Source organism: Pygocentrus nattereri, chromosome 8 (assembly GCF_015220715.1).
Source record: "Pygocentrus nattereri isolate fPygNat1 chromosome 8, fPygNat1.pri, whole genome shotgun sequence".
In the NCBI taxonomy this organism is placed as follows: domain Eukaryota; kingdom Metazoa; phylum Chordata; class Actinopteri; order Characiformes; family Serrasalmidae; genus Pygocentrus; species Pygocentrus nattereri.
In genome coordinates, this window is record NC_051218.1 from 2412732 (window position 1) to 2437426 (window position 24695).

The 24695-nt window shown below is 41.3% G+C and overlaps 1 protein-coding gene across 1 annotated transcript in view; it reads right to left on the reverse strand.

Annotated features, from left to right (window-relative positions):
- Nucleotides 1-3019: 3019 nt before the first annotated feature.
- Nucleotides 3020-24695, reverse strand: part of dnajc24 (DnaJ (Hsp40) homolog, subfamily C, member 24) — a 33507-nt gene continuing 11831 nt past the window's right edge. Inside the window, exons 3-5 of the mRNA XM_017724002.2 lie at nucleotides 14128-14266; nucleotides 4688-4756; nucleotides 3020-3622 (exon numbers count right to left, since the gene is read on the reverse strand). Of these exons, the coding sequence (XP_017579491.1) occupies nucleotides 3489-3622; nucleotides 4688-4756; nucleotides 14128-14266 (342 nt within the window). The 3' untranslated portion in view covers nucleotides 3020-3488. The remainder of the gene's footprint in view (nucleotides 3623-4687; nucleotides 4757-14127; nucleotides 14267-24695) is intronic.

Consider the following 24695-nt stretch of genomic DNA (forward strand, 5'->3'; position numbering starts at 1 on the left):
GAAAATGGATGGATGGATGGATATTCAGCTGGTTTCGTCAGCTTTTATCATGGTTTTTGTCATCTTGGCCCAAGACCTGGAAAGCTTTAACAGAGAAATCTGTTGGTACATGTATAGTAGTATATAGTATGGTATAGTATAGTAGAAGTGTCTCAATGCCAGGTGTGCAGTGCAGAACTCAATAACTCCAAATTTACCTCATGCTCCAGAAGAGTCGGCATGTCCATGAGGCCTTACGTCCTTGTGGGGGCACATATGAGCCATATGTATGAGAGAGTATTTCATGCCTTTGGCTCTTACTGGGCACAATGCAGTCTGCAAACAGCTGGTGAACACCCTAGGGAACAGCGACAAGTCAGTTTGGAACAGAGAGTCACTGAACTTTGGTGGAAACGGTGCTTTTGTGCAGTGCTGGGTGCTAAGCACTTTTTGAACCATGGTCTGTCAGAAAGAATATACAAGCATAGGTCTAAGGTAGCAAGGTGCCCCTGCTTCATTTTAAGACAAATGCATCGTCAGACAGGTGTTGACTGAGTCAGCCGCTAGCTCTGCAGTTATAGCCAGTGAAACTGTTCTTTCAGTGGTAGTACAGGACCCTGGGGAACCAGCTGTATCCCAAATTAGTAGTTAACCAGAGCAGGAGTGGAAAAAATAGGACTTCTAATCGAGATTAGGCCGCTTTGTCTTATGCCTCTTTACCACTCAAATATCAATTCCTGTACTGCAACAAGCCAATAGATGGCTCAAAAAAACTATTAATACTGGACACAGGGCATTTGCATTTCCAAAGGTCTTCCCAATAGTGTTCCTGGATATTTAATATTGCTTATTAGGAATTCTTCCTCTGCATTACCCATTGAGCTCTGGCCTTGTGCTCTGATGCCAGATTTAGGTCTTTTGTGCTCTTATGGATTTTTCTCTAGGTCATCTCAAGGTGGATTCCTAACCACCGTCACTCTCCACTTGCTTGTTAGGCATCTAGGCCAATAGCTGCGCTGTTCTTAATTGTGAAAAGCAAATAAAGCTCAATTTCAACAGGATTAAATGCACATGGTGTCCTGTACAGATTTACTTTCTGTCCACATTGTCCATGTCAGTGTCTGTCTACCTCCTCAATTCCCAAAGAAAATTCCCCACCAAATTACCTACTGGCTTTCACCAGACTCAGCAGTGGTCTGATCATTGTAGTCCTGCCTGGAGACACACCTACATGATTTTCTAGGCAGATACAAATCGTCTCATGATGCTCAAACACACATTAACATCTCAAGAAATATCCACTGATTTATTTATATCTCTTTCTTGTCCAGTGCCTTTTCTTTGACAGTTTGTACACCAAATTCTTAAAAAAAGATGGTTCTTCAGGGGTTCTCTAGTAAAGAAAACGGTTCTATTCGGCACCATGAACATTCAAATAACTCTCACATGAACAAAGGGTTCTTTTCATAGATACAGGGCTCTGCAGATTGATGGAGCATGTGTTATATATGGTTCTTGAAAAGGGTTTTTGTATATATATAGAGTCACTTTCAAAAAGATAGAACCATCTACAGCACATTCTTCATCAATCTGAAGAACGCTTTCACAATGCAAAGAACCCTGTAATTCCTCAAGGGGTTCTTCGAGTGTTCAGAACCATTTTCTTTATTAAAAGAACCCTTGAAGAAGAATCTTATTTAAGTGTGCATGATGCAGGTGGAGCCCACTGGAAACTTGTTTATCTTGTGGTTCTTCAGCATCGAGACGTGTGAAAACGTTTCTGCACACGTCCCCCTGATAATCTCATGCAGCCTAAACAGGGCTTAAAACTGAACTCTAAGAACTGAACTGACTTACTGAGCAAAACGAAACGCTCAAAATTTCATTATTAAAATCATTTTTTTTTAAATCCAACAAACGCTTCCCTAAAACAACTGGAGGACATGTCCACCATCCAGTGTGAAATCCAAAGTGCAGACCAGGTGAAAAGTTAGGCCCTCACAAAAATAGCACAATGATGCCCATCACTGGACTACAATGTGTTGTTGATCCTGTCTGCACATATAGGGGGGACAGCAGACGTAATTAGAGCTTTGACAAGCCCACTCTCTAAAAGTGATGAGATTATCCCTAATTGATGTCAGTATGGATTAAGATTCGGTTCGCTGCAGGCCCACTGGCAGGTCCAGCTTCGGCCCGGGCTGCGAGGAGGGGACGTCGATGAAAAGCGTGGTTTTTGCTCCACTCAAGCTGCTTCTTCTGTGAGAGGACGGATTTTAGCAAACAGCCTAATGACTCCGTTTGAAGTCTTAATCAACCCGTGACCTTCTTCCAATGATGTAACCCCACAGATCCCCTGATTATTGGGAAAAAGAGGGACAATAAGAGGGAAAAAAAAGAAAATAGATTGGTCTCGGTTAGTGGAGTGTGGAGGCAGTTTGTGACTTCATTGTGAGGAAGGGAAAAAACGCATTTATTTACATGCAAACAAAGTTAATAAGAGCTAGGAGGTTACTGAGCCATACTGTCCCTACAAAGCCGGGGGGGAGGGGGGGGGGGTACGTGTGGGGGTGCTGGGGAAAAATGCCACGTTGCTCTGGTTAGCGTCTGGTCTGGTCTGTGAAAAAGAGCACAAGTAGCTGAGGGAATGACCTACGGGCTTTTAGGAAAGAGAAAGACACGACCCACTTCCTAAAAGAGTATATCTGATTCCGTACTTACTGCAAAGCAGGCCTATATCAGAATTAACGTTATATTTGGTCCACGACCAACAGAAAGATCACGCCGAATGTCCAGGATTTCAACAGGAATATGAAAATCTACCATTTCCAGCAAAGATAAAGGGTTCATGAGAATCAGTTGATAAAAAAAAAACAAACAAATACAAATTTTATTTCTTTTTTTATTAATAATACATTAATACAATTATTAATACAATATTATTACAAAGCTCAAGCAGAAGCTTTAAAGTTCTTTAACCTTTTTAACTCCTTGCACTTTGTCATATTCTTTACTTCATAACCATCATATTTCATAAGCGGCTGTCATATGAGAGCTGTAACTCTTTCCTTTCCAGTCAAACAGAAGTGTAATGTAATTTGAAAACTTCATAATAAAGAAGCTGAACTGATTTTTTTTTTTTCTACTGAAAGTCGACGCTTTTCTACAAAGCTAATAAACACAGACGGTGTCTCTTCAGTGATGACTGTAAAAATGATTTTATAAAAAAATACGAAGAGCTTCCAACATTTTTGGCTTTAGGCAGGAAATCTGAGGGGAACTTTTACCAAAAAAAAAAAAAAAATCATGCATTTACTGGATTTCCTGGATAAATTGCCTATTGAGATTCAGATGGAAAAACCTACGAGCACAAAAAGTTAACGGTCTCCATTGACCAGATGTTCCAGTTCCATAAACACGTCAGTAAATTAAGCTTTTATGCTCTTTCCCATGAACAAATACAAGAAAACACAAGGCAACTTTACAAATGCTCACATAAACCCAGGGCGTCATGTAGATCTCTTCACTTCAATACTGAGCGAACACGTGTCGCAGCACACCACAGAGTCTTCCTCCTCGGCTTCCTCCTTCTCGAGGTGAAACTCCCCACCACAGCGACAGCTGTAGGAGTAACATTCATTCCCTGAAAAGGAGGTGAAATATTGATTGGAGCACAGCTGCTATTTATACATTGTAGAGTTAAAAAGATTTTGAAGTTAAACAGTTGAATTGAAATAATGAAACTTTTATATTACTTCGCTTATCATTTTCTGCCGATTTTAATTGGTCTATTTTTCAACTTTTCATCTTTTCCTTTTTCTCAGTTCTAGCAAAGGTACACCGGTCAGGCGTATCATTCTGACCACCTCCTCATTTCTACTCTCACTGTCCACTTTATCAGCTCCACTTACTGTATAGCTGCACTCTGTAGTTCTACAGTTACAGACTGTAGTCCATCTGTTTCTCTGATACTCTGTTACCCTGTTCTTCAGTGGTCAGGACCCCCATGGACCCTCACAGAGCAGGTCCTATTTGGGTGGTGGGTCATTCTCAGCACTGCAAGTAACACTCATGTGATGGTGTGTTGCGCTGGTCTGAGTGGATCAGACACAGCAGTGCTGCTAAAGTTTGTCCACTCTATTAGACAATCCTACCTTGTCGGTCCACCTTTTAGATGTAAAGTCAGAGACGACAGCTCATCTGCTGCTGCAGTTTGTGTCGGTCATCCTCTCGTCCTTCATCAGTGGTCACAGGACGCTGTTGGCTGGATATTTTTGGTTGGTGGACTTTTCCCAGTCCTGGAGCGACACTGAGATGTTCAAAAACTCCAGCAGCACTGCTGTGTCTGATCCACTCAGACCAGCACAACACACACTAACAAACCACCACCATGTGAGTGTTACTGCTGAGAATGATCCACCACCCAAATAGGACCTGCTCTGTGAGGGTCCAAGTAAGAGACAAGTAAGAGAAAGGGGTTTGTGGTGGGTTGGAAAGCTTTGCTTAACAGCAGCAGGACAGGACAGTGACCACTCACGCCCACAAACAGTAAAATTCCAGAGACAGGCACAGATCGAAGCTGCTCAGGTAGGCTGTTTATAGGAGGTGTGTGAAAGGGCTGATTTGGTTATCGACTGTACTAGTTATGGTCAGATCAAGGTTAAGTCTGGTATCTTTGGATGCAGTTGGATCTGTGAGCTTTACTCACCACTGTCCCAGTTCATGTCCTCCACTGTAACACAAGCATCAACTGGCCATCTCTGCTTCAGTTCATGTGCTGGACACACACACAGACAGAGGAGGAAGAGTCAGGATTAAAAGACTTTCAACAGGAAAAATAAATAAAATAAAAAGGCAAAACTGTCATTTCATTCTGAGTCACGATGCTGTCAGTTATTACAATATAATTACAATAAAAATTCCCCGGTATTGATGACGGTATTTTATTTGTCAGGCTCTCGTAGGAATGACAGCGAGACATGTATGAATAATCTGATCCACGTCTCAATAACCTTGTAAACGTACACTGTGCCGACTCCCTCACTTCGGCGTCATAGTGGAGGACACCCTGGGCCGAGAGCAGTGCTGTCGGACCCCCAGCACCTCTGAAAGCGTGATGCGCAAACGTTGGCCTCCTTAAATATTAACCACACGATCATCAAGGCCAGGACAAGACGCGCCAGGCCACTTAACAGACAGAAAACTGTAAAGTCGTTCCAGGTGAAACATGGCATGGTCTTAAAAGGCCCTGCCTGTGAACGCACCCAAACAAAGAGCATCATGCACGGAGAAAAAGGAGCTACAGAATAAAAGAGCAGGATTCTTACAACCCTGAGAGCTGACTCCCAAAAGGCTGCTCAAGAAAGTGCTGTCACTAAATTTGAATATACATTAAGAGTGTGAATGACAGTTTCTTGAAGACGAAAATATGAAACATGACAATTAATTGTCACGGGAGCAAAATGAGGAGGAAAGAGGAATGAAAGACCAAGATGTAACACATCCGGAGAAAGAGGGGGGAAAAAAAAACAAAAAAGGAAAAAAAAAACCTGCAGCCGTTGCGAGAGAACGGTAATTAGCACGTCCCCGTGCCACTTTTCAACATGTTTGCCTCTAATTAGCCCAGAGACTGCCCTGAGCGCGTGCCACTACAGTTTTGGCTGCATATCATTTCTAAAGTCTGGCAAAGAAATTTGCACCACTAATTCCCATGCTGTAAAAAAGTGGTCGAGGTGGAGATGAAGAAAAACGTGTCGATATGTTAAACAAAAGACTCGTCTGAAACGCGCTTCGCACATACCGAGACGCCGTTCAAATTAGTGAAACGTTCTCATTAACCCGTCAAGCCAGTATGCATATTTATCACCAGGAATGTATGAGGAACATAATGATTAACGTAGGCTACAGTACCTGATCGTCATAAGTTACTTCTAAAACACGAGCCCCGAATATCATTACTACTGTCCAGTATCGCGACCCCACAGTGTCTTGCCGAATCTCTGATCCTGGTAGGAAGGGTGCCTCGACGGAATAGGCAAAGACTCTGGAATCTGCCGATAATACTACCAACACGTGACCGGGAATCAGTGTTATCAGTTTGTTTTTTTATTCTGGCAAATCTACGACGTAAATAACATGAGCCAGCTGAGTACACAAAGTATTGCAGCTGACGGAAGGAAAAAAGGATCCTTAGCTTTCAATGTGACTTAATGTAACAAGACTTTATTCCAAGTAATTGGAATCATTTCTATAGATTTGTTCAACGAGAAGTTGTAAAAACACAATGAGTGTGTTTACATGCACTTACTAACCGGTTTACATGTACATGAGTAATCAGATAAGGGGGAAACTCCAGGTCTACATGAGTCAGACAGTAGTCAGATAACGGGGAAACTCCAGGTCTACATGGGTCAGACAGTAATCAGATAATGGGGAAACTCCAGGTCTACATGAGTCAGACAGTAGTCAGATAACGGGGAAACTCCAGGTCTACATGAGTCAGACAGTAATCAGATAATGGGGAAACTCCAGGTCTACATGAGTCAGACAGTAATCAGATAACGGGGAAACTCCAGGTCTACATGAGTCAGACAGTAATCAGATAATGGGGAAACTCCAGGTCTACATGAGTCAGACAGTAATCAGATAACGGGGAAACTCCAGGTCTACAGGAGTCAGACAGTAATCAGATAATGGGGAAACTCCAGGTCTACATGAGTCAGACTGTAATCAGATAATGGGGAAACTCCAGGTCTACATGAGTCAGACAGTAATCAGATAATGGGGAAACTCCAGGTCTACATGAGTCAGACAGTAATCAGATAATGGGGAAACTCCAGGTCTACATGAGTCAGACAGTAATCAGATAATGGGGAAACTCCAGGTCTACACGAGTCAGACAGTAATCAGATAATGGGGAAACTCCAGGTCTACATGAGTCAGACAGTAGTCAGATAACGGGGAAACTCCAGGTCTACATGAGTCAGACAGTAATCAGATAATGGGGAACCTCCAGGTCTACATGAGTCAGACAGTAATCAGATAACGGGGAAACTCCAGGTCTACAGGAGTCAGACAGTAATCAGATAATGGGGAAACTCCAGGTCTACATGAGTCAGACTGTAATCAGATAATGGGGAAACTCCAGGTCTACATGAGTCAGACAGTAATCAGATAATGGGGAAACTCCAGGTCTACATGAGTCAGACAGTAATCAGATAATGGGGAAACTCCAGGTCTACATGAGTCAGACAGTAATCAGATAAGGGGGAAACTCCAGGTCTACACGAGTCAGACAGTAATCAGATAACGGGGAAACTCCAGGTCTACATGAGTCAGACAGTAATCAGATAATGGGGAAACTCCAGGTCTACAGGAGTCAGACAGTAATCAGATAATGGGGACCTTACTCTGATCTAATAAATTGGAGTGTGCTGTTTATATGACCACTTGAATAATCAAATTACTGCAGAAATTGGATTATGATCAGATTATTGAGTGCATGTCACCATACGTAATGTAAAGGGCAGCTTTACGTAAAAAAATTAAAAACAAAACTGGTGATAAAGTTGTTCCCACACTTCACAAGATATTTCAACAACCCAACCCCCCCCCCAAAAAAACAAACAACAACAAAAAAAGCATTCTAGCTTGCTGTGAGTTTGTAGGCAGAGACTAATGTGAGCGGGAAACCCATTCAAACAAAAAACTCCTGAACAAAAAACCTATGAATTTATTTATTTCCATATAAGCCACGGCAAGACACTAGTGGCAAGTGGTGATCAGTATCTCCTGCATTTGGTTCAAAATCAACATCACTGTCTGACACTCCACCCTACAATAGGTCCTGATTGGCTGATGCCTTCTGTCAGAGTATTTTCACACATGGTCATGTGTTGGTGTGTATTGTCTGTCAATACATCACTTTCACTGAAAATAATGGAAAGAGATGGATTTTTGAAAGACACCGTAATGTCCTAGTGAACGTAGCCTTAGTCTAAGCACTAGCATTTGTATTTTATATCCAGGCATTCAATTAATCCCCAAAATCTGAGCTTCAAGTAATGAGCAAATAAACAACAACATTATCTTAGTTGCCCGTTGCTTTAAAACAAGGGCTAACAAAAATCTGGAAAAATGAAGAAATAATAAAAAAAAAAGAAAAAAAAAAGGGCTACAAATATTCATGCCCCCCTACCCTGTGTTCTGCTGTAATAAGGGTGGATTGTAAGCTAAAATGTGAGCAGGAGCTTTGACAGATAACAGGTGGTAAAAGTCAACTATATGTGGAACCAAGGGATACCATTAAACTCCAATAAGAGGTTTGATCCTACAATGGTCTCACTGCGGGTCCACACGGGTCAGCGGGTTCTGGTTCTGGATGAAAGCTATCATAAGAGATGGGCCCAAAGCACAGCTGCCGTCACAGCCAGACAGTGTTTATTTGGCTATGAGATGCTGCTGACAGCTAAAATGATGAGTAATTACCAAGCATGAGTGGGCAACGGGCTGAGATGGAACAGATCTGGAAAGAACCGAGGCTTGGTCGAGCCTGCAAACATACCTCTGCACCAAACGCACAACAAACGCCTTACAATGCGCATGCACGCAATAAGAGGACCGAAACATATACACAGTCCACAGATGTGCATCAATACATCCAAAAACCAGGGTAAAAATCTCTGTCTGAGAAGTCAGGGAAAGTTCTTCAGCAGCCATGAAGTCTTTAAGGGTGACGTTCAACACAACCAAAGTTCCCTTTCTTCATATTGCATAAAGAACAGCAAATTTAAATATTCATGACCGCATCCTACTTTCATAAATGAGTAGGGGTGCATGAATATGCTGAAACATTTGAATATGCCTCTGCAGTGCAAACAGCACCAGGGTTAAGCCACTTAGGCTCTGAAACACCACTGCAGTATATATCAAACAATGGCCAGTCAATAACTCCTCATGTTTGGCTCTGGAGAAAAAGACTGCAGGGCTCAGTGCTTCACTTAGGCCGGGATTAGGGCATCCTTTGAGCTAGGCTGAATCAATCTCCAGCCTTAATTACAGCTGACCTCACCACACAGCCACAATCTGAGTAGCTACCTGTAATCTCCACTTCAACACCAAAGTCAAGATAGAAGTCTAAAGCCCTACTGAGACCGGATTAGTTTGATTGGAAGATGTTCAGTAATTAGAGTTAATACAGACGAGACCCATGATTTTACTCCAGTATGGAACTGCGGTTTATGTAGTTTTTAAAAACTGAAAGTAATGACATAAAGTGGGTTTTTCTACTGTGATTAGATGAACCTGGAGCTCTCTGAGTAGCAGTGGTCATTAATTTTACATTAATAGCCGTGTGGTGTGGTGTGCTGTCATTGTCAGTGAGCGTGTCTTGTAGCATTACACTATAAACAAACATCTGGGCTATGAGCTTTTATTCTGGGCCATCTTAAGTTAAGAGACACTTTTTTAATTCCACAACCGGGAAAATTCCACCTCTGCATTTAACCCATCCGTGAAGTGAAACACTACATACACACACTAGGGGGCAGTGAGCACACTTGCCCGGAGCGGTGGGCAGCCCTATCCACAGCGCCCGGGGAGCAGTTGGGGGTTAGGTGTCTTGCTCAAGGACACCTCAGTCATGGACTGTCGGTGCTGGGGATCAAACGGGCAACCTTCCGGTAACAGGGCCAGTTCCCTAACCTCCAGCCCACGACTGCCCCTACCGAACTTAGTGCGGACACCCGATCAGCATAGTCCATACAGCCCAGAACCCCTGAGCTCAAAAGGTCTGCCAGCCTCAGCCTCCCAGTAGCTTGGATTACAGGCACACGCCACCGCGCCCGGCAACTGTGGGAATTTGGGGAAATTATACAGATTCTTCATCCAGTACCAGTCAAATACTAAACTTACAGTATTTTTTTCTACAATTAAATCACAAAAAAACAGAAATACTGATCGTTGGTACAAAAACTCAGAGAAAGCTGCTTTATGAGAAACTTTTTTTAGCTTCATATACAAACCTGAAGTAGGAAACCTGGGTGAGATCTTAGACTCTGTTTTATCCCGCATGTAAACTCAGTCACTAAAATAGCTTTTAATCATTTGAGAAATGTCACTAAAGTTCAGGCTTTTCTGTCTCGACGCAGAGAAACGTGTTCATGCATTTGTTACAAGCAGAGTTGATCACTGTAATGACCTTCTTACTGGACCTCCTCAGAAAACAGTTCATCCCTAACAACTCGTACAAAACGCAGCAGCGTGAATCCGAACAAAGACAGAAACACAGAGATCACAACACTGCCGCTTTAAAAGAGCTGCGCTGGCCGAACGTGTCGGTCAGGGTAGATTTTAAGGTTACGCTGCTAGTTTTTAATGATCTTAAAGCACCGTTCACATCACAGAGTGTCTGTCTGTTCATGTTCCAGCACGAGACCTTAGACCAGCAGATACTGACCTTCTGAACACCTTCTGTAAAATACAGAAACCACGGAGAGCCTCGTTCAGTTCCTCTGCTTCTAAACTGTGGAGCTCAGTTCACCTTTTATTAGGCGGTCAAGCTCAGTGCTCGCTTTTAAGAAGTGTCTAAAATTGTCTCTCTTTAACTTGTGTTTAATTAAAACTCTACGTCTCCTGGTGTTTATCTTTTAATTTGATCTGCGTCATTTTCTTATATAACTCTAAATTAATACCTATAATTTCTTGCATGACTGATGAGCTTTATCACCTGTCTGTAAAGCATTTTGAGCTGCCACTGGCATGAAATGTGCTATATAAATAAAAATTATTATTATTATTATTATTATTATTTAACTCCTTCTTTTAAAGGGCCCAGATTGTACATTTTTGTAATTTTTTTTCTGGTTAACAGATTTTTTTTAACCAAAAACATCTTTATACGACACTTTTACTGCTTCTTTTATCCCTCATAATTAAACAGGTTGTTTTTATTACTGCACCTTTAAGACACTCATTCAAAGAGCAGCCCAAGCTCCTTAAAACTTCAATGAGAAGAAGGTAGGGCTAAACTGCTGGATAAGAGGACGGGTGTAAAAGCGATGACATCACAAAAACAAATAATTAAAATAGACTGTTTTTGCAACGGACTTTCCATATATGAACTGTATGGACTGGGGAGTGAATATGTTTTGAAACTTTTACAATATTTACAAGACATCAGCCTTTAAAGAAATGTCGGAAACATCTCCATGATACTGGACCATTAAGACTAACCCCATCTTCACAAGGCTGCTTATTTCTTGCAATGAAGTTCAAATGTTTTGTGATATTTGATACAATTAAAAGATAAAAGATAATCCAAAAGATACAACTGAAGTTAGGAGTGTCAGAATGTGTTTGAATATACTCACTTACAATGAAGGTCAATCAGAATCAGAATCAGAATCAGAATCAGAATCCGAATCCGAATCTGAATCCAAATCCGAATCAGAATCAGAATCCGAATCCTTTATTGATCCCAGAGGGAAATCGCGTCATTACAGCTGCAACCATTTATGTAAAAGAATCAACACTTTAATCATTTAAAACAAACAAAAAAGAGAAATCTGCAATATGTACATGTTTAAATTCTTATGAATACAGTAAAGTGGCAGTGATAATAAATATGAAATTTAATAAATAAATTAATAATTTTAAATTATTGAATAAATTTAAATGATTGCACCTCTGAGTTATTGAATATTGAGGGAGGAGTTATAGAGTTTAATGACTTCCTGTGGCGCTCTGTGGTGGACTGCGGTAGAATGAGTCTTGCACTAAATGTGCTCCTATATCTCTCCACTGTATAAGGCCCATAATGGGAAACCTTCTATTAAAGGGTCCATATCATACATTTTATTGGATATTATCCTTTTTCTGTACCAAAACAGTTCATATTTACATGCCAATTTTTCCGCCTCAGTTTGTTACTGTACCTTTAAGACGGTTGTAAATGACATCTGCTCTGATTGGCTGCCCTGTATCGAGTATTCATTCCCTCATCCTAGGCTAAAACACTTGCTATTGGTGGGGTAAAGTACTGTAGGTGGATGTGTGTAGATGTGTTGCTTTTTGTGTCATACTGCATCAAAATCTTTACTTTAAACACTTTATTTAATAAAAAGTCATATTTTATTCGCTACACTATATGTTTACTACCACAGATACCTTCTATAAAGGTTTAAATAACGGCTGATTTAAAAAAGTTGACCATTTCCATGATGCAGGTCCTTCAATACTAACCTATTCTCCAAACAGCTGCTTATTTCTTGCAACACAGTCTGAAAGTATCATGACGTTCAATATTTAAAACAATAACCCAAGCTGACAATTAAAGACTAAACTGGACTGGACTCCGGGGTCTCGGAAAGTGATGGATATTTCTGCGGTGGCACACGTTATTCGCTTACAGGCGCTTTGAACACCCTCACTTACGACCGAGGTCAATTCGGCCCATAATGGGCAGCACACAGGGCCGAGGCAGGGCTGGGCTCTTCCTGCACACATACACACACAGACGCATGGGGTGTGTTCGCCAGAGAGAGGACAGGCGGAGCGGGCCCCCTCACTAAAGGCCGCCCAGTGCTCCCCCCTTAATGGTGCGCCAGGCCAGGATGTACATTTATTGAAGGTCCTAATGGAGGGCTAGGGGGGGAGCGCTTTCCTCAGGCAAAAGGGGAGAGACACAGCCTATCACTTCATGTAAGAATAGTCCATGTGTGATAGACCTGACCTACATTTCTCTCTCTCTCTCTCTCTCTCTCTCCCTCTCTCTCTCCCCCTCCCTCGCTCTTTACAAACACTCTCCCGTTGGCTGGCCGCTGATGTAAGCTCTAAAGAAGCACTTCTTCAGACTCAACTATGGAAGAATACAAGTCTACAGAACGAGCCTGTTATGATGCACATCTTTAATGGTGCCACGTTCCACATAACTCCCCCACCCTTCCCCAAGACCTCTTTCCTGTATTTTCCCGTCTTTAATCTGCAGATTTACGCTGTAACTGTGAACGCAAGTAAACCAAACACTGGTACGGTGCATTGATATAGCGTTAAAAACCTAACATGTAATTTCTATTGATGCTGCTTCAACGTCAAAGTCACTTTGCCTTTCCACAAGCCCACCAGTCAGATGAGGCCTCGGTGACTAATAACACCAAGCAGCACTGTGTATCACCACCAAACAAGAGATGCTGCAAGGACTAGTCCAGATCCAATTAAGTGATGAATAAAAAAAAGAGAGATGTAATAAATCTTGCCCAATGCAGGTGCTCACTCAAACTTTCTATATTTAAATTATTAAGATGTAAACAACGTCACTGACAGTGTTTTGATATGAAATGCTATGGGTTGGCAAGGGTGCCCATACATTTGTGGCTTAAAATCTACTTTTTCCAGTGGATAGGTCATTGTGATGTACCTTTTTTTAAAAATAAAAATAAAAAAAGCTGACCTTATTCTTCCTAAAAGCTTTGAAATTTTGCACTTCAGTAGCATCGTTGTAGTTTCTGTGTGTAGCTCGTAAATGCCTCTCCACATTCCCCCTCTTTGGAAGTGCAATTGGCAAATCAAGCAGCTGCATTTGGAGTTTGACATTGTAAAAAAATAGTTTTGAGTTTCTTCCTGCTTGGCACTCATTTTCTGAAAGAAACAATGTAGGTTGCAAAAGGAAAACGCAAAAATGGGGCTACATGAACTGACAACTGATAAGCAACAACTTTTTAGATTGCTAGAGAGGCAGAGCAGTGCTTTAGATGGGCTGTGGCGTAGCTACGGTAACAGGCAGTAAATTAAAGAGACAGAGGCCACATTTCACATCAGTCAATCACGCTTTCACTCAACATAGTGTTGAAACCTGATAGCCTGTTTGAATGAGGTGCGATCGACTGGTCAACCGCGATCAACGTATCGGGCACCCCGGTTCTAGAGAAACATCCCGAGTCAGACCTGTTTACAGAGGTGGTAATAGGAACCAAACATCAGAATCATAGAGTTCATCAAGATTTCATAGTTTTATGCATTTTTCTCTGCAGCCACATTGGTTTTACATGATACTTTTAAACGGTAATTAAACGGGGATTAAATTGGGACTGACATCTGTGCAAAAACAAGCAAGAAGAAACTGAAGCGTCATTTTTAGGAGAAGGTACCTACCACGCAGCTGCAGGTCAAACTTCCTCCTGCTCTCCTCATTGCTTAACACCTTCCATGCCTGGTCCACATCTATGAACCTCTGCAGGTGCAGATCTGCCTCCTCCTCTGACAAGCCAGGCTTCTGTTTGTCTGGGTGAAACTAGCAATCATAAAGTGTCAGGTGAGCGACAAAAATAAGAGCCATTCACAGTAGGACAGGACAGTATCATCGCAATATTAATACTGCAGAAAGGTACAACAAGCAAATGAACTCTAACAAGTCACTGCGTACTGTGAGCGTCCTCACTGATCACAGAGGATGCATGTTCGCCGAATGGTCAGGGCAAACAGAAAGCCAAAACTGAACCTGATCTGTGGCGTTTGGGACCAAAATGATGGATCAGCTGTATCCCAGCAACTGGAACTTTTTGGCAAACCTTTGACACAGCACCCCTCAAAGACCCCTCTAAAATATAAATGTGTTTATATAAACTGTTCAGAAGTGGAGGAGAAATTTTGGACGTCAGATTTTTTAAATAATGTCATCACTTTTGAATACAGCAGTATACCTTATTACCACTGTACCACCCACCGTCATCACATCTGGCACTCAGAGTTATTTAAAGAGCAGTGGTTCGTAACTATTACTGTCCCTGCTCTGCATATTTTGCCGTTTTCCTGCTTTAACACACCTGATTCAACTAATCGGCTAATTAAGAAGCACTTTCTGAGTCAAAGTGGGTAGAAAACACTAAGGCCTAAGCCCATTTCACCCCTTGCCCTTCCCACTCAGCCCTTAGCCCTATGATTTGTGCGCTCACGTCTAGGGGGTGGGGTGTCCCAATTCTTGTTGAGATAGAAGGGTGGGGCGAAGCGTTGGGCTACATGGCCCTCCAAACGGAGGTTTTTCAGAGGGAGACTCCAAACTTTATTTTCATGAAGAAGAAGGAAAACAAAACAAAACCCCAAAAAAACGCAAGCTGGCTGTGTGAGCGACCAAAAAAACCCACAAATTTGAGTTTTCTCTGTAAAAAATGACGATAACCATTGTATTCTCTTTTTCAGTGCATTATGGTCATTTTCTTCATACCAATTATAAAAATCGCTAATAGCATGCAAACGTCTCAGTAGCTATCTAGCCAACTTTCCCGTTCCACCACCAACAGTCCAGCAGTACTGATGCCTGAAGAACCAGTATGTAGCTCCTGTAGCATTTAAGGTGGAACGGGAAAATTCAAACAAGAATCTGGAGAATCTCTGACTTCAGCTTCATATCACTGAAGAATTAGGGGGGGTGATAATAAATAACTGCCCCCCTCTTTAAAGGCGTCTGATCCCTAAATGTAACTAAAGCCCAGCAGTGAGGAGCTGAACTTTCCCCTCCTCTGCTGTCCCTGCAGACGGGCAGGGTCGCCTACAGAGCGGCGCTAGTAGCTGTTAATGATTTTATTTAATTTATTGATTTATTTTTTATTTGAGGGCCTCATTTCATAGGGCAAGATTTCAACCCCAGGGTGACACTCGAAAAACAAGGGGTAGGGGTATAAAGAAGAAATGGGATTGGGCCTAAAACGTGCAGCAGAGGTGCGCCAGAACGAGGGCCGGGCACCACTGCTGTAAATCACCTCGTAATGTGCATTTATTCTGGACAACTGACCGCAGGAGGCAGAGGAGAGCAGACAGATAAAAAAAAGGCAGAGGGAAATAAATAAATAAGTGATAAATAAATAAAAATCACAGGACAGTATGTGCCCAGAGACGAGTGCAGCCTGGTCAAAAGGCCAGAGGCCAGCCCTCACCTCCAGCCAAAAACACTGCAGACATCATCTCCGCTCTGCAACCCAAAATATGACAAATTGAGCCTATGCATTATGTCATGGCTTTGACTAAAAAGATTATGCAGCAGCAGCTAGCTCAGAGGAATGTTCTCTGACCAGCGTAGGGTGTTTTGACGCTCCTGTTGGTTTGGATATGCTCTTACAGCGGAGAGTGATTCAGCTCCTGAGGGCTGCGCAATGGCCTTCCGTTAGCGCGGGTCGTGCTTCTGCGGGGCCGTGCAGTTCCGTGCTGGCCCATGGGAGAATCAAAGAGGTTGAAGAGGGCAAATGGAAAACAGCTTAGATCCTTTCTACCAGGCATTCAAGTGGGCCGCTGATTGCGCTCTGGCACTGGCGAACAGGGCATTGCGTGTGTGTGTGTTTGTGTTTTTGTATGCTCGCTGCAGTTCAGGAGCTGAAGCGCTGCCAAAGTCAGATAATGATGCATGGGGCGATACTGGACTACAATAACCAACAGTCCCGGACTAGCCAATTACTGTCCGTGGCAATTATATTTTTAATTTTAAGTAACAGGAAGACTGACCGAATTCAACTAATCATTTCAAGCAATTACTTTTAAAACTAATTAAAATTTAAGGGCGGCAGTGTGTTCTAATGATTTTGTTTTTCCCTTCTGCCCCATCTACCCAGCCCTCCCTTTCCCTCTATGCCTCTTGTATTTTTGTTGTTGTTTTCATGCTCTTAAATGGACAAGCTGTCCGTTTGAATGGGACGAGGGGGAGGGAAAAAGACATCGACTTTAGCAACAAGCCAAAAATTAACTTCCTGATTGAGAGAATCATTAACAGGCTTTGTGCGGCGCCAAATCTGAAGCAGCATTTTGCATTGTGGCTAAAAGGGGGGAGGGTACAAGGTGGAGGGTTTGGCTGCCTCTGCCAAGTACTGTCCCGCCTATTTCAAACTATTTCTCAGCGAAGGCGCTGTTACAGTTTAAAAGGGCAAAGATGTTACAAAAAAGGGCCGGAGAAGAAAAGGTCGGAAAAAAAATCCCTAAAACGTTTGCAGTGGTCACGCAAGCCACGGACAGGCTATGGGAGCACAGTGGAAAGGAGAGAAGCTCCGGCGTCCCAGCACAGAGAGCGGGCTGACGGATGGTAGGGAGGTCAAAGCATTTATCCATGACTGACCCCACGGCTCTGTGGTTTCTGAATCCTGTATGTTTCGCACTGCCCTTGCTGTGGGAGGCAGTCTTCACGAATGGGAAAACATGACACTGGCTTTAGGGCTGCACTGATAGGACAGTTCTAAAGCCACACCCATAATCAATGCTTACATGTTGGTATAAGGGTTCACCCAATATGACCATTTTGTGGCCAATGCTGACACCAATTGTAGCTTCTAAAACTTCTTGTGACCACCGATTGTTCCAAACCGCACTTGGTCATGTTCTTCATAACGTTCATACTCCATAAGCTCCATTCAGAAGCTGGGCGTCGTGTGAGGCTGTAGCTCTTCTCTCCAGTCTAATAGACGGTGACGTCATTTTAAACCCTTATAATAAAAGAAGCTGAACTTTGTTTTTCTACTGAAAGTCGACCCGTTTTTCCCCAAATCCGGGCTATAAACTGTGGTTTGGTTAGTGTAGTGGGTAACACTGGGGTTCAATCCCCACCTGGGTGAGCACCCTACACTATACCAATAAGAGTCCATGGGCAGGACTCCCAACACCGCCTTCGCCTCCCTGTGTAAACTGATCAAACTGTAAGTCGCTCTGAATAAGAGCGTCAGCCAAATGCCGTAAATGTAAATAAACAGACGGCGTCTCTTCAGTGATCTGCTCTGGAAACATTAATTAAAAATCTGTATTATTTTCTAAAAGTAATGTTTTTTGGCTTTCAGCAGTAAATTTTAATCATATAGCGATATGTGTAGATCATAAAACACATGTTCTGTTCATTTGAGGGCAGCTTTTATAAAAAGTAAATAAACAAAATAAAAATGTACATTTATTCATGCAGTTACGGAATAATTTGCCTTGCGATTTGGTCACGTAAATTCAGATGGAAAAACCAAAATATTCCCTGGAGAATAAGAGGTTAAAAGGCCCATACCCAAGCACCCATCCCCCCCCCCCCCCCCTTCAACCATTTTTCAGTTTTTGTCATAATTTGAATAAGCCTGTGGTCCTTAACATCGCATGTAAATTTCATGATGAACGGTCCAAAAGAAACGACCCAAAATGACTTGGAAAAAATTCTGGTTCCATTGACTTACATTAAAAGTACAGTATGTTTTTCCCTTCTCCTGTAAAGTTACCACTTTGGAGATACGAGGTTTTCTTCTGACAACAGCGATACAATATATACAATATACACAAGTTTATTCAGCAGCTCAGAAACTGAGCCCAAGTTTTAAAGCACATGCAGCAAAGAAAGTATGCCAGGTCATTAGTTCAAGCCAATAGGTAGGTTTAAAAGCCCAAGCTCCATTTCTAGTTTTATATTTCTATTTTTAATATTTCAAGTATTCATGTAGTAGAGCTTCAAACATTACAAGTGTCTAGGTTTTAACTTTGATGTTTTTGCGCATTTTTGACTAAACAACGGTCAGCTCGGTTTATAGCAAAACAAACAAACAAACAAAAAAACAACAACTAAAAAACAAAAGTGTTCTCTGGCCCATGGACCTGTTCAGATTTTTTAATACGGCCCTTTTAATGGTCGGGTTTGACACCTCTGATCTAGATTATTATAACTCAAACCATAAAATGTTCATCAAATTATATGTGGTTTGTCACGGCTGCAAAGCGGCTCCACGTTTATCAGCGATTTAAAAAACTAAAAATAAATAAATAAATTAAATAAAACCTTGCAGGGTCACTGCTGTTGTGGTCCAGAGCTCATTAATCACCAATCGAGCCCTAAATAAAAGTCATACTTAACCGATATCAATACTATGACTAAGCAATTATCTGGCCACACGATCAGACGCAATACCAGTGCTGCCCTAATTAACAGCATCCACCTATTTGGACAGTTATTGGTCAGCTGCTTAAAGGGACACTCTCCGTCTTTGATATATGCTTCAACAGGCAGTGATCTTTTGAAGTAGAAGTGCATTGAACGAAGAAGAATTCACATCCCGAGTTAAAAGTTTCCGTCTTTGGCTTTTTTCAAAGCTCTTCTTAATTAAAGCTACAGGAACAGTCGAACCTCAAACACCTTTGATTCTGCTGATACACAGAGTCCCTGCAGAGAGGATTACACTGACTTGTGTGTGGGAACCTGCTTACACATCACAGATCCCGAGCAGGAGCAGACAGAGAGCCACTGACCAGTCGACGGCAGGAGCGGGAGGAAGAGTTTAAACGAAAGCCCTGATTCTGACATTACCTTGTGTTATATCCAAGCAATAAAGCATATTTCAGCATTTTTCAACCCAACTTGTATCTGCCATCGTCTCAATTACCATGCTTTGAAAAGAGGGGGCGGTTCGATTTCATTAGTAAGCATCCAAAACATTACGGTATTTGTAAATTTACAATTTTTTTAAATCTATAGAATTATTTTTTTTCTTCCAGAGACAGGATTAGTCTCCCAGACGGAAGAATGTTGGTAATACATCACGTGGATATGTTCGAAGTGTCACAGGGAAACTGGAACCACACCCATACTGTTAAGCCTTCAACACACTCCAAACAAAAGTGACATTTCAAAGCAGTGATGCCTTTTTGGTGTGGTAGTTTTAGTTCACTTGGTGTGACATGGCATGGTTGAACTGCATCATTTAGAATAATAATAATAACAATAATAATAAAAATAAATAATAATAACAACAAATTTCATTTGTGTACCACTTTTCATGCCAGTGGCAGCTCAAAGTGTTTTACAGACAGGTGATAAAGTTGAACAGTAATACAAAATAATCATCAGCTTAGAAAATGAGACAGATCAAATTCAAAGATAAACACCACGACATGTAAAAGTTTTAATTAAGCACTAAGTTGAAGAGCCAGGTTTTTAGAGGCTTCTTAAAAGTGATAAAGGTGAACTGAGCTCCACAGTTTAGAAGCAGAGGAACTGAACGAGGCTCTCCGTGGTTTCTGTATTTTACAGAAGGTGTTCAGAAGGTCAGTATCTGCTGGTCTAAGGTCTCGTGCTGGAACATGAACAGACAGACACTCTGTGATGTGAACGGTGCTTTAAGATCATTAAAAACTAGCAGCGTAACCTTAAAATCTACCCTGACCGACACGTTCGGCCAGCGCAGCTCTTTTAAAGCGGCAGTGTTGTGATCTCTGTGTTTCTGTCTTTGTTCGGATTCACGCTGCTGCGTTTTGTACGAGTTGTTAGGGATGAACTGTTTTCTGAGGAGGTCCAGTAAGAAGGTCATTACAGTGATCAACTCTGCCTGTAACAAATGCATGAACACGTTTCTCTGCGTCGAGATAGAAAAGCCTGAACTTTAGTGACATTTCTCATGCAGTATAAAACAGAGCTCAGTGTCTAAGACCCAGATTGTGAGATCTCCACCCGACTGACCCGACTGTGATAGATCCGCATAGTATCACATGGCTTCCTACATCACTGCGCTGAGCTTCTTGCGGTACTTACTTACATACACAGAGTTCTTTATAATTATATTTGCAGCAGAGTGTTCAGCAGTAGTTTGATTCGTTGAAGAATAATTCATTCAGTAATTGGATTAATTTGGTAATTAGCCAATAGCATCTATTAAATGCTATAAATTGACGTCTAACTATACTGATGTATCAAAATTACTGTCCATTGACAATGTGACACAGACGTAGAAATTTGGTTGGAAAACTGTAATATTCCTTATATAATTCAAAGCAACACAGAGAAAAAAGGGCCCCATGGCAATATCCGAAGTTGGGAAATATGCAGAGGGGAACCTTAACAGAAAATCAGGATTTGCTATGTAGTTAGTATCTATCTAGTTAAATGCAGCCAAGTAAGCTCTCCCATTGTTCCAGTGGTTCCCAACCCTTTTCTCTTCTCCTGACACCCCAAATCCAACTAACCATCTCATTAAAAAGCCCTTCCTGAGCTAAAGTGGGTGTATTAGAGCGCTAAAACATGTGGGACAGGGGGTATTCCAGGACCCGGGCTGAGAACCTGTGGGTGAGGCCTTCAGGACCTGGAGAGAAGGCCTTAAACATTAGATTAATTACCACCATAGCCAGGAAGTAAGACCAAATACATTGATTGCACCAATTTTGTGAGGAAAAAGGGTCACTCTGGCCCTCTTGACCGACTGTGAGTACAAGTTGTAGTGTGAGTACCCTACTGTAGGTTTCAGTCAGTTGTTAGGAGTGAAAAACAGTGGCGGCAGCTCTACGCCAGGAACCTCTGCTGAACGAGTCATGTGGGGTAAAACATACAATTGAATTTAAAAGTTTGGGCACCACACTACATATACGGTTGCTTTGTGAAAAGACGTAAACACAACCTCTGTTCTTTTAAAAATAATACTTTTATGCAGATGTTAAAGCACCATTACTTCACATTTGATCCACCTAAAAAAATGTCTGTTCACTTAAAACATATGGAAAGAATTTTATAAGCTTTAAATGTCCATGTGTAACGTAGAACAATGGACAAGAAACATGAAAGTGCACCAGTGTTAACTCAGCACTACCTTACAATTAAAAATCTTTTTAATTTTTTTTAAAGATTTGCATGACCACAGTAGTGTTTTTACCTTTTTTTTGACTGAATTTTGATATTTATGGCCCAAACTGAAGGCCTAGCTCTAACAGTCACAGTTCACCACTGGTGATGTCAGATAAAACTGATGGTAAGTGATGATACATTTCAGTTTTAGCAGCATCAGGAGCTCCTTTCCCACTTTGTCACTGTAAAACAAACAACTGCGCACTTTCCACAGGCTGGGAGGAATCTCCTGCTCTTTTGCATAAAGCACAGACTCTGACCATCTTTACATAACACGGTTACATAATCATAAAAAAAAAAATCTACACTAATGAGTAGCCTATTTTGAATAACACAAGACACTTCAGAATATAGCTGCTATTACATAAAGACATCTTTCCAGCCAAAACAAAGTGCTTGTCATACCCACTAAGCGGGCAAGATACTGAAACAAAAAGCCATCCGTGTCAAAGAGCGTGAACAGTGGGAACCATCAAAACAAGCCTAGCAGCATATCCTTCTTATAGCTCCTGGAGGAACTGGACACAGGCTGAAAGTGCCCGACTCTCCCCGCAGCATGAGCATCCCCTGCAGTGTAAAGAAGTGACTCTGGTCCCTTCGGCCTGAAGCACGAAGCCACGGGCCCACAGGTGTGAACTGAGGCGCAGCCCTCACAAACACCCTCTGTTGTTGTATCACAAACATCTCCCTGGGCGCCTAATGTCCAGTATGTCAGTGGACAGGTCAACTGCCACTGATCTCATGCAGCTGCAGCAGTTGGATGATGATTATTTGATTTTTTTTTTGTTAGTTCATTTCCAAAAATGCATCAACATGAAGGAGGTGATTAATAAACTATGTTGTTTTAGAGACGCACCAATATAGGATTTCTGGGCTTGATATAATGGATAACTAGCACCTTATTAGGGCTGATACTGATGTCATACTCATTTAAATTCATAAAATAACAATCCCATTATTTTCATATTTTACATTGTTTGTATATACACACACACACAGTTCCCTCGCCACTTCGCGGTTCACCAAAATATTAATGGAAAAAATATATTGCGGATTTTCGTTAATTCGTGGGTTTTCTGCGGAAGTTCTCTGGATCTGTGGAAAATATATATATTTGATTCATTTTTACATTAAAAAATCCCAAAATGTATAAAAATATATTACAAATATTAATTCTAACAATAAAGGAATGTTATAAATCATAAAATATTACGATTTACAGTAAATAGTGCATATTTACTCAGTGGATGAATACCCCCCGAAAACGAGGAGCAGCATCGCCCGCCTGAGAGGCTACATGAGATTGTAAACAACACACAGTAAGTGTAAAGGAACAACACATGCACAGAACAGTGTGGGAATGGTTATTAAGGGATGGGAAAGGTTTATGTAGCGTAAAAATGTGGAGGAGGGTTCATAAAGCTTTAAAATAGTGTATTAATACTTAAATAAATATAGCGTCCCTACTTCGCGGATTTCCGTTTATCGCGGATGGTCCTGGAACGTAACACCTGCGATAAACGAGGGAACACTGTATGTATATATATATATATATATATATATTGCTGTTTTTCAGTTTTTGACATGATTTGAAAATGCCTGTTGCTCTTTACATTGTCTGTTAATTTCATGAAGAATGGACTAACAGAAATGGGCCAAAATTACTTGGAAAGACGTCTGGATCCACTGACTTACATTAAAAGCACAGTAGGTTATACACACCAGCTAATATATATATATATTTCTTATTATTTAGGAGACTCTAAAAGCCTTTCACAACAGTATGTAAATAAATATGAAAGATATAAAGAACAGATATAAGGCCAATAGGTTTAGCCAAGTCATATAAATCTGTAGTAAAATAGCTAAATTAACTACGAAAACACAAACACAACTAAACAAGAGATTTTAAAATGTTTATATACTGTATTTAAATACATCAACAGAAATGCTGTCACTCATCTGTCTAGGCATCTGACACAGGTTAATTTAACTGCTAGATCTGACCAGCCTTGAGTGTGTCTGCCTTTTTGGAGCTAGGCATGCATCAATACCAACACCGGCCCAACACCATGCTCATTTACTCGTAATCAACCTCATAAAAAGTCACCGATACTAACATCTAGTACTATCTGATACCATGTGATGTAAGCTTAGTGCACACTGCCACACTAATGAACGAAGAACTCAACCTGGAAGAGATCAAGGGTCTGCTCACGCAATGTAACTGACACCGTGGAGGTTGGACACAAAGTCACTGGTCACTTGAAACAACCCACCTTTGGAAACTCCAACCATCTGCGCAACTAAAGCCTGTATATGCCAACTTTACATTGTTTGATTGAAAAGAACTGCGAGGAACAAACATCAATACGGTGATGTTTTACATTTTTTCCATTGTTCTTGTAAAATAGGTTGTTTGAGAGGAAATATTGTCCTACCATGAACATCACCACCTGGTTTAGCGTCCAGTGGTGTAGCTCCTGTAGCTTCTCAATGTGTTTGCGCGGCACTCAGCATGTTATTTTGAATCAAAGAGTTTCATAGACAGAGCTGTCTTTGGCTGCTGAGACCGCATTTCACATAGCATGGACCAAGGATCAAAACTATGAAATGTACTTTATTTACAGCTGCATGGAAGTGCCCCGCGACCCTGACGGAGAAGCGGCTGGATGGATGGATGGATGGATGTATGGAAGTGCCTTACCGACGCAAAACTAACTCACTCTCGTCCACTGTAGCAATACTCAATTCAAGGTAAATAACCTAACACAGCTCACGACTGACCGTCATTCAAAATCGGCTTTGTTTTGATGAATTAATTTTAAGATAAATTGCATTTACACTAACAACTACTTTTATATACTTCTATATCATAGGCCTTCAGAGGCTCACACAATGGCAAGTCAAAATTTCAATATCAGACCAATGATAATAATAATAATAATTGACTTTTTGTTTTTTACATTTATTTGCATATCAGCAAAATATAATGCAACACTAAAGCTTTCATTTTTAGTATTTTTTAAATATTTCCTCCAGTTACATTTATATACAGCATATTTTTAAGAATTCTGCACTGTCATCAAACTGTCGTGAAATCTAAACTTTCATG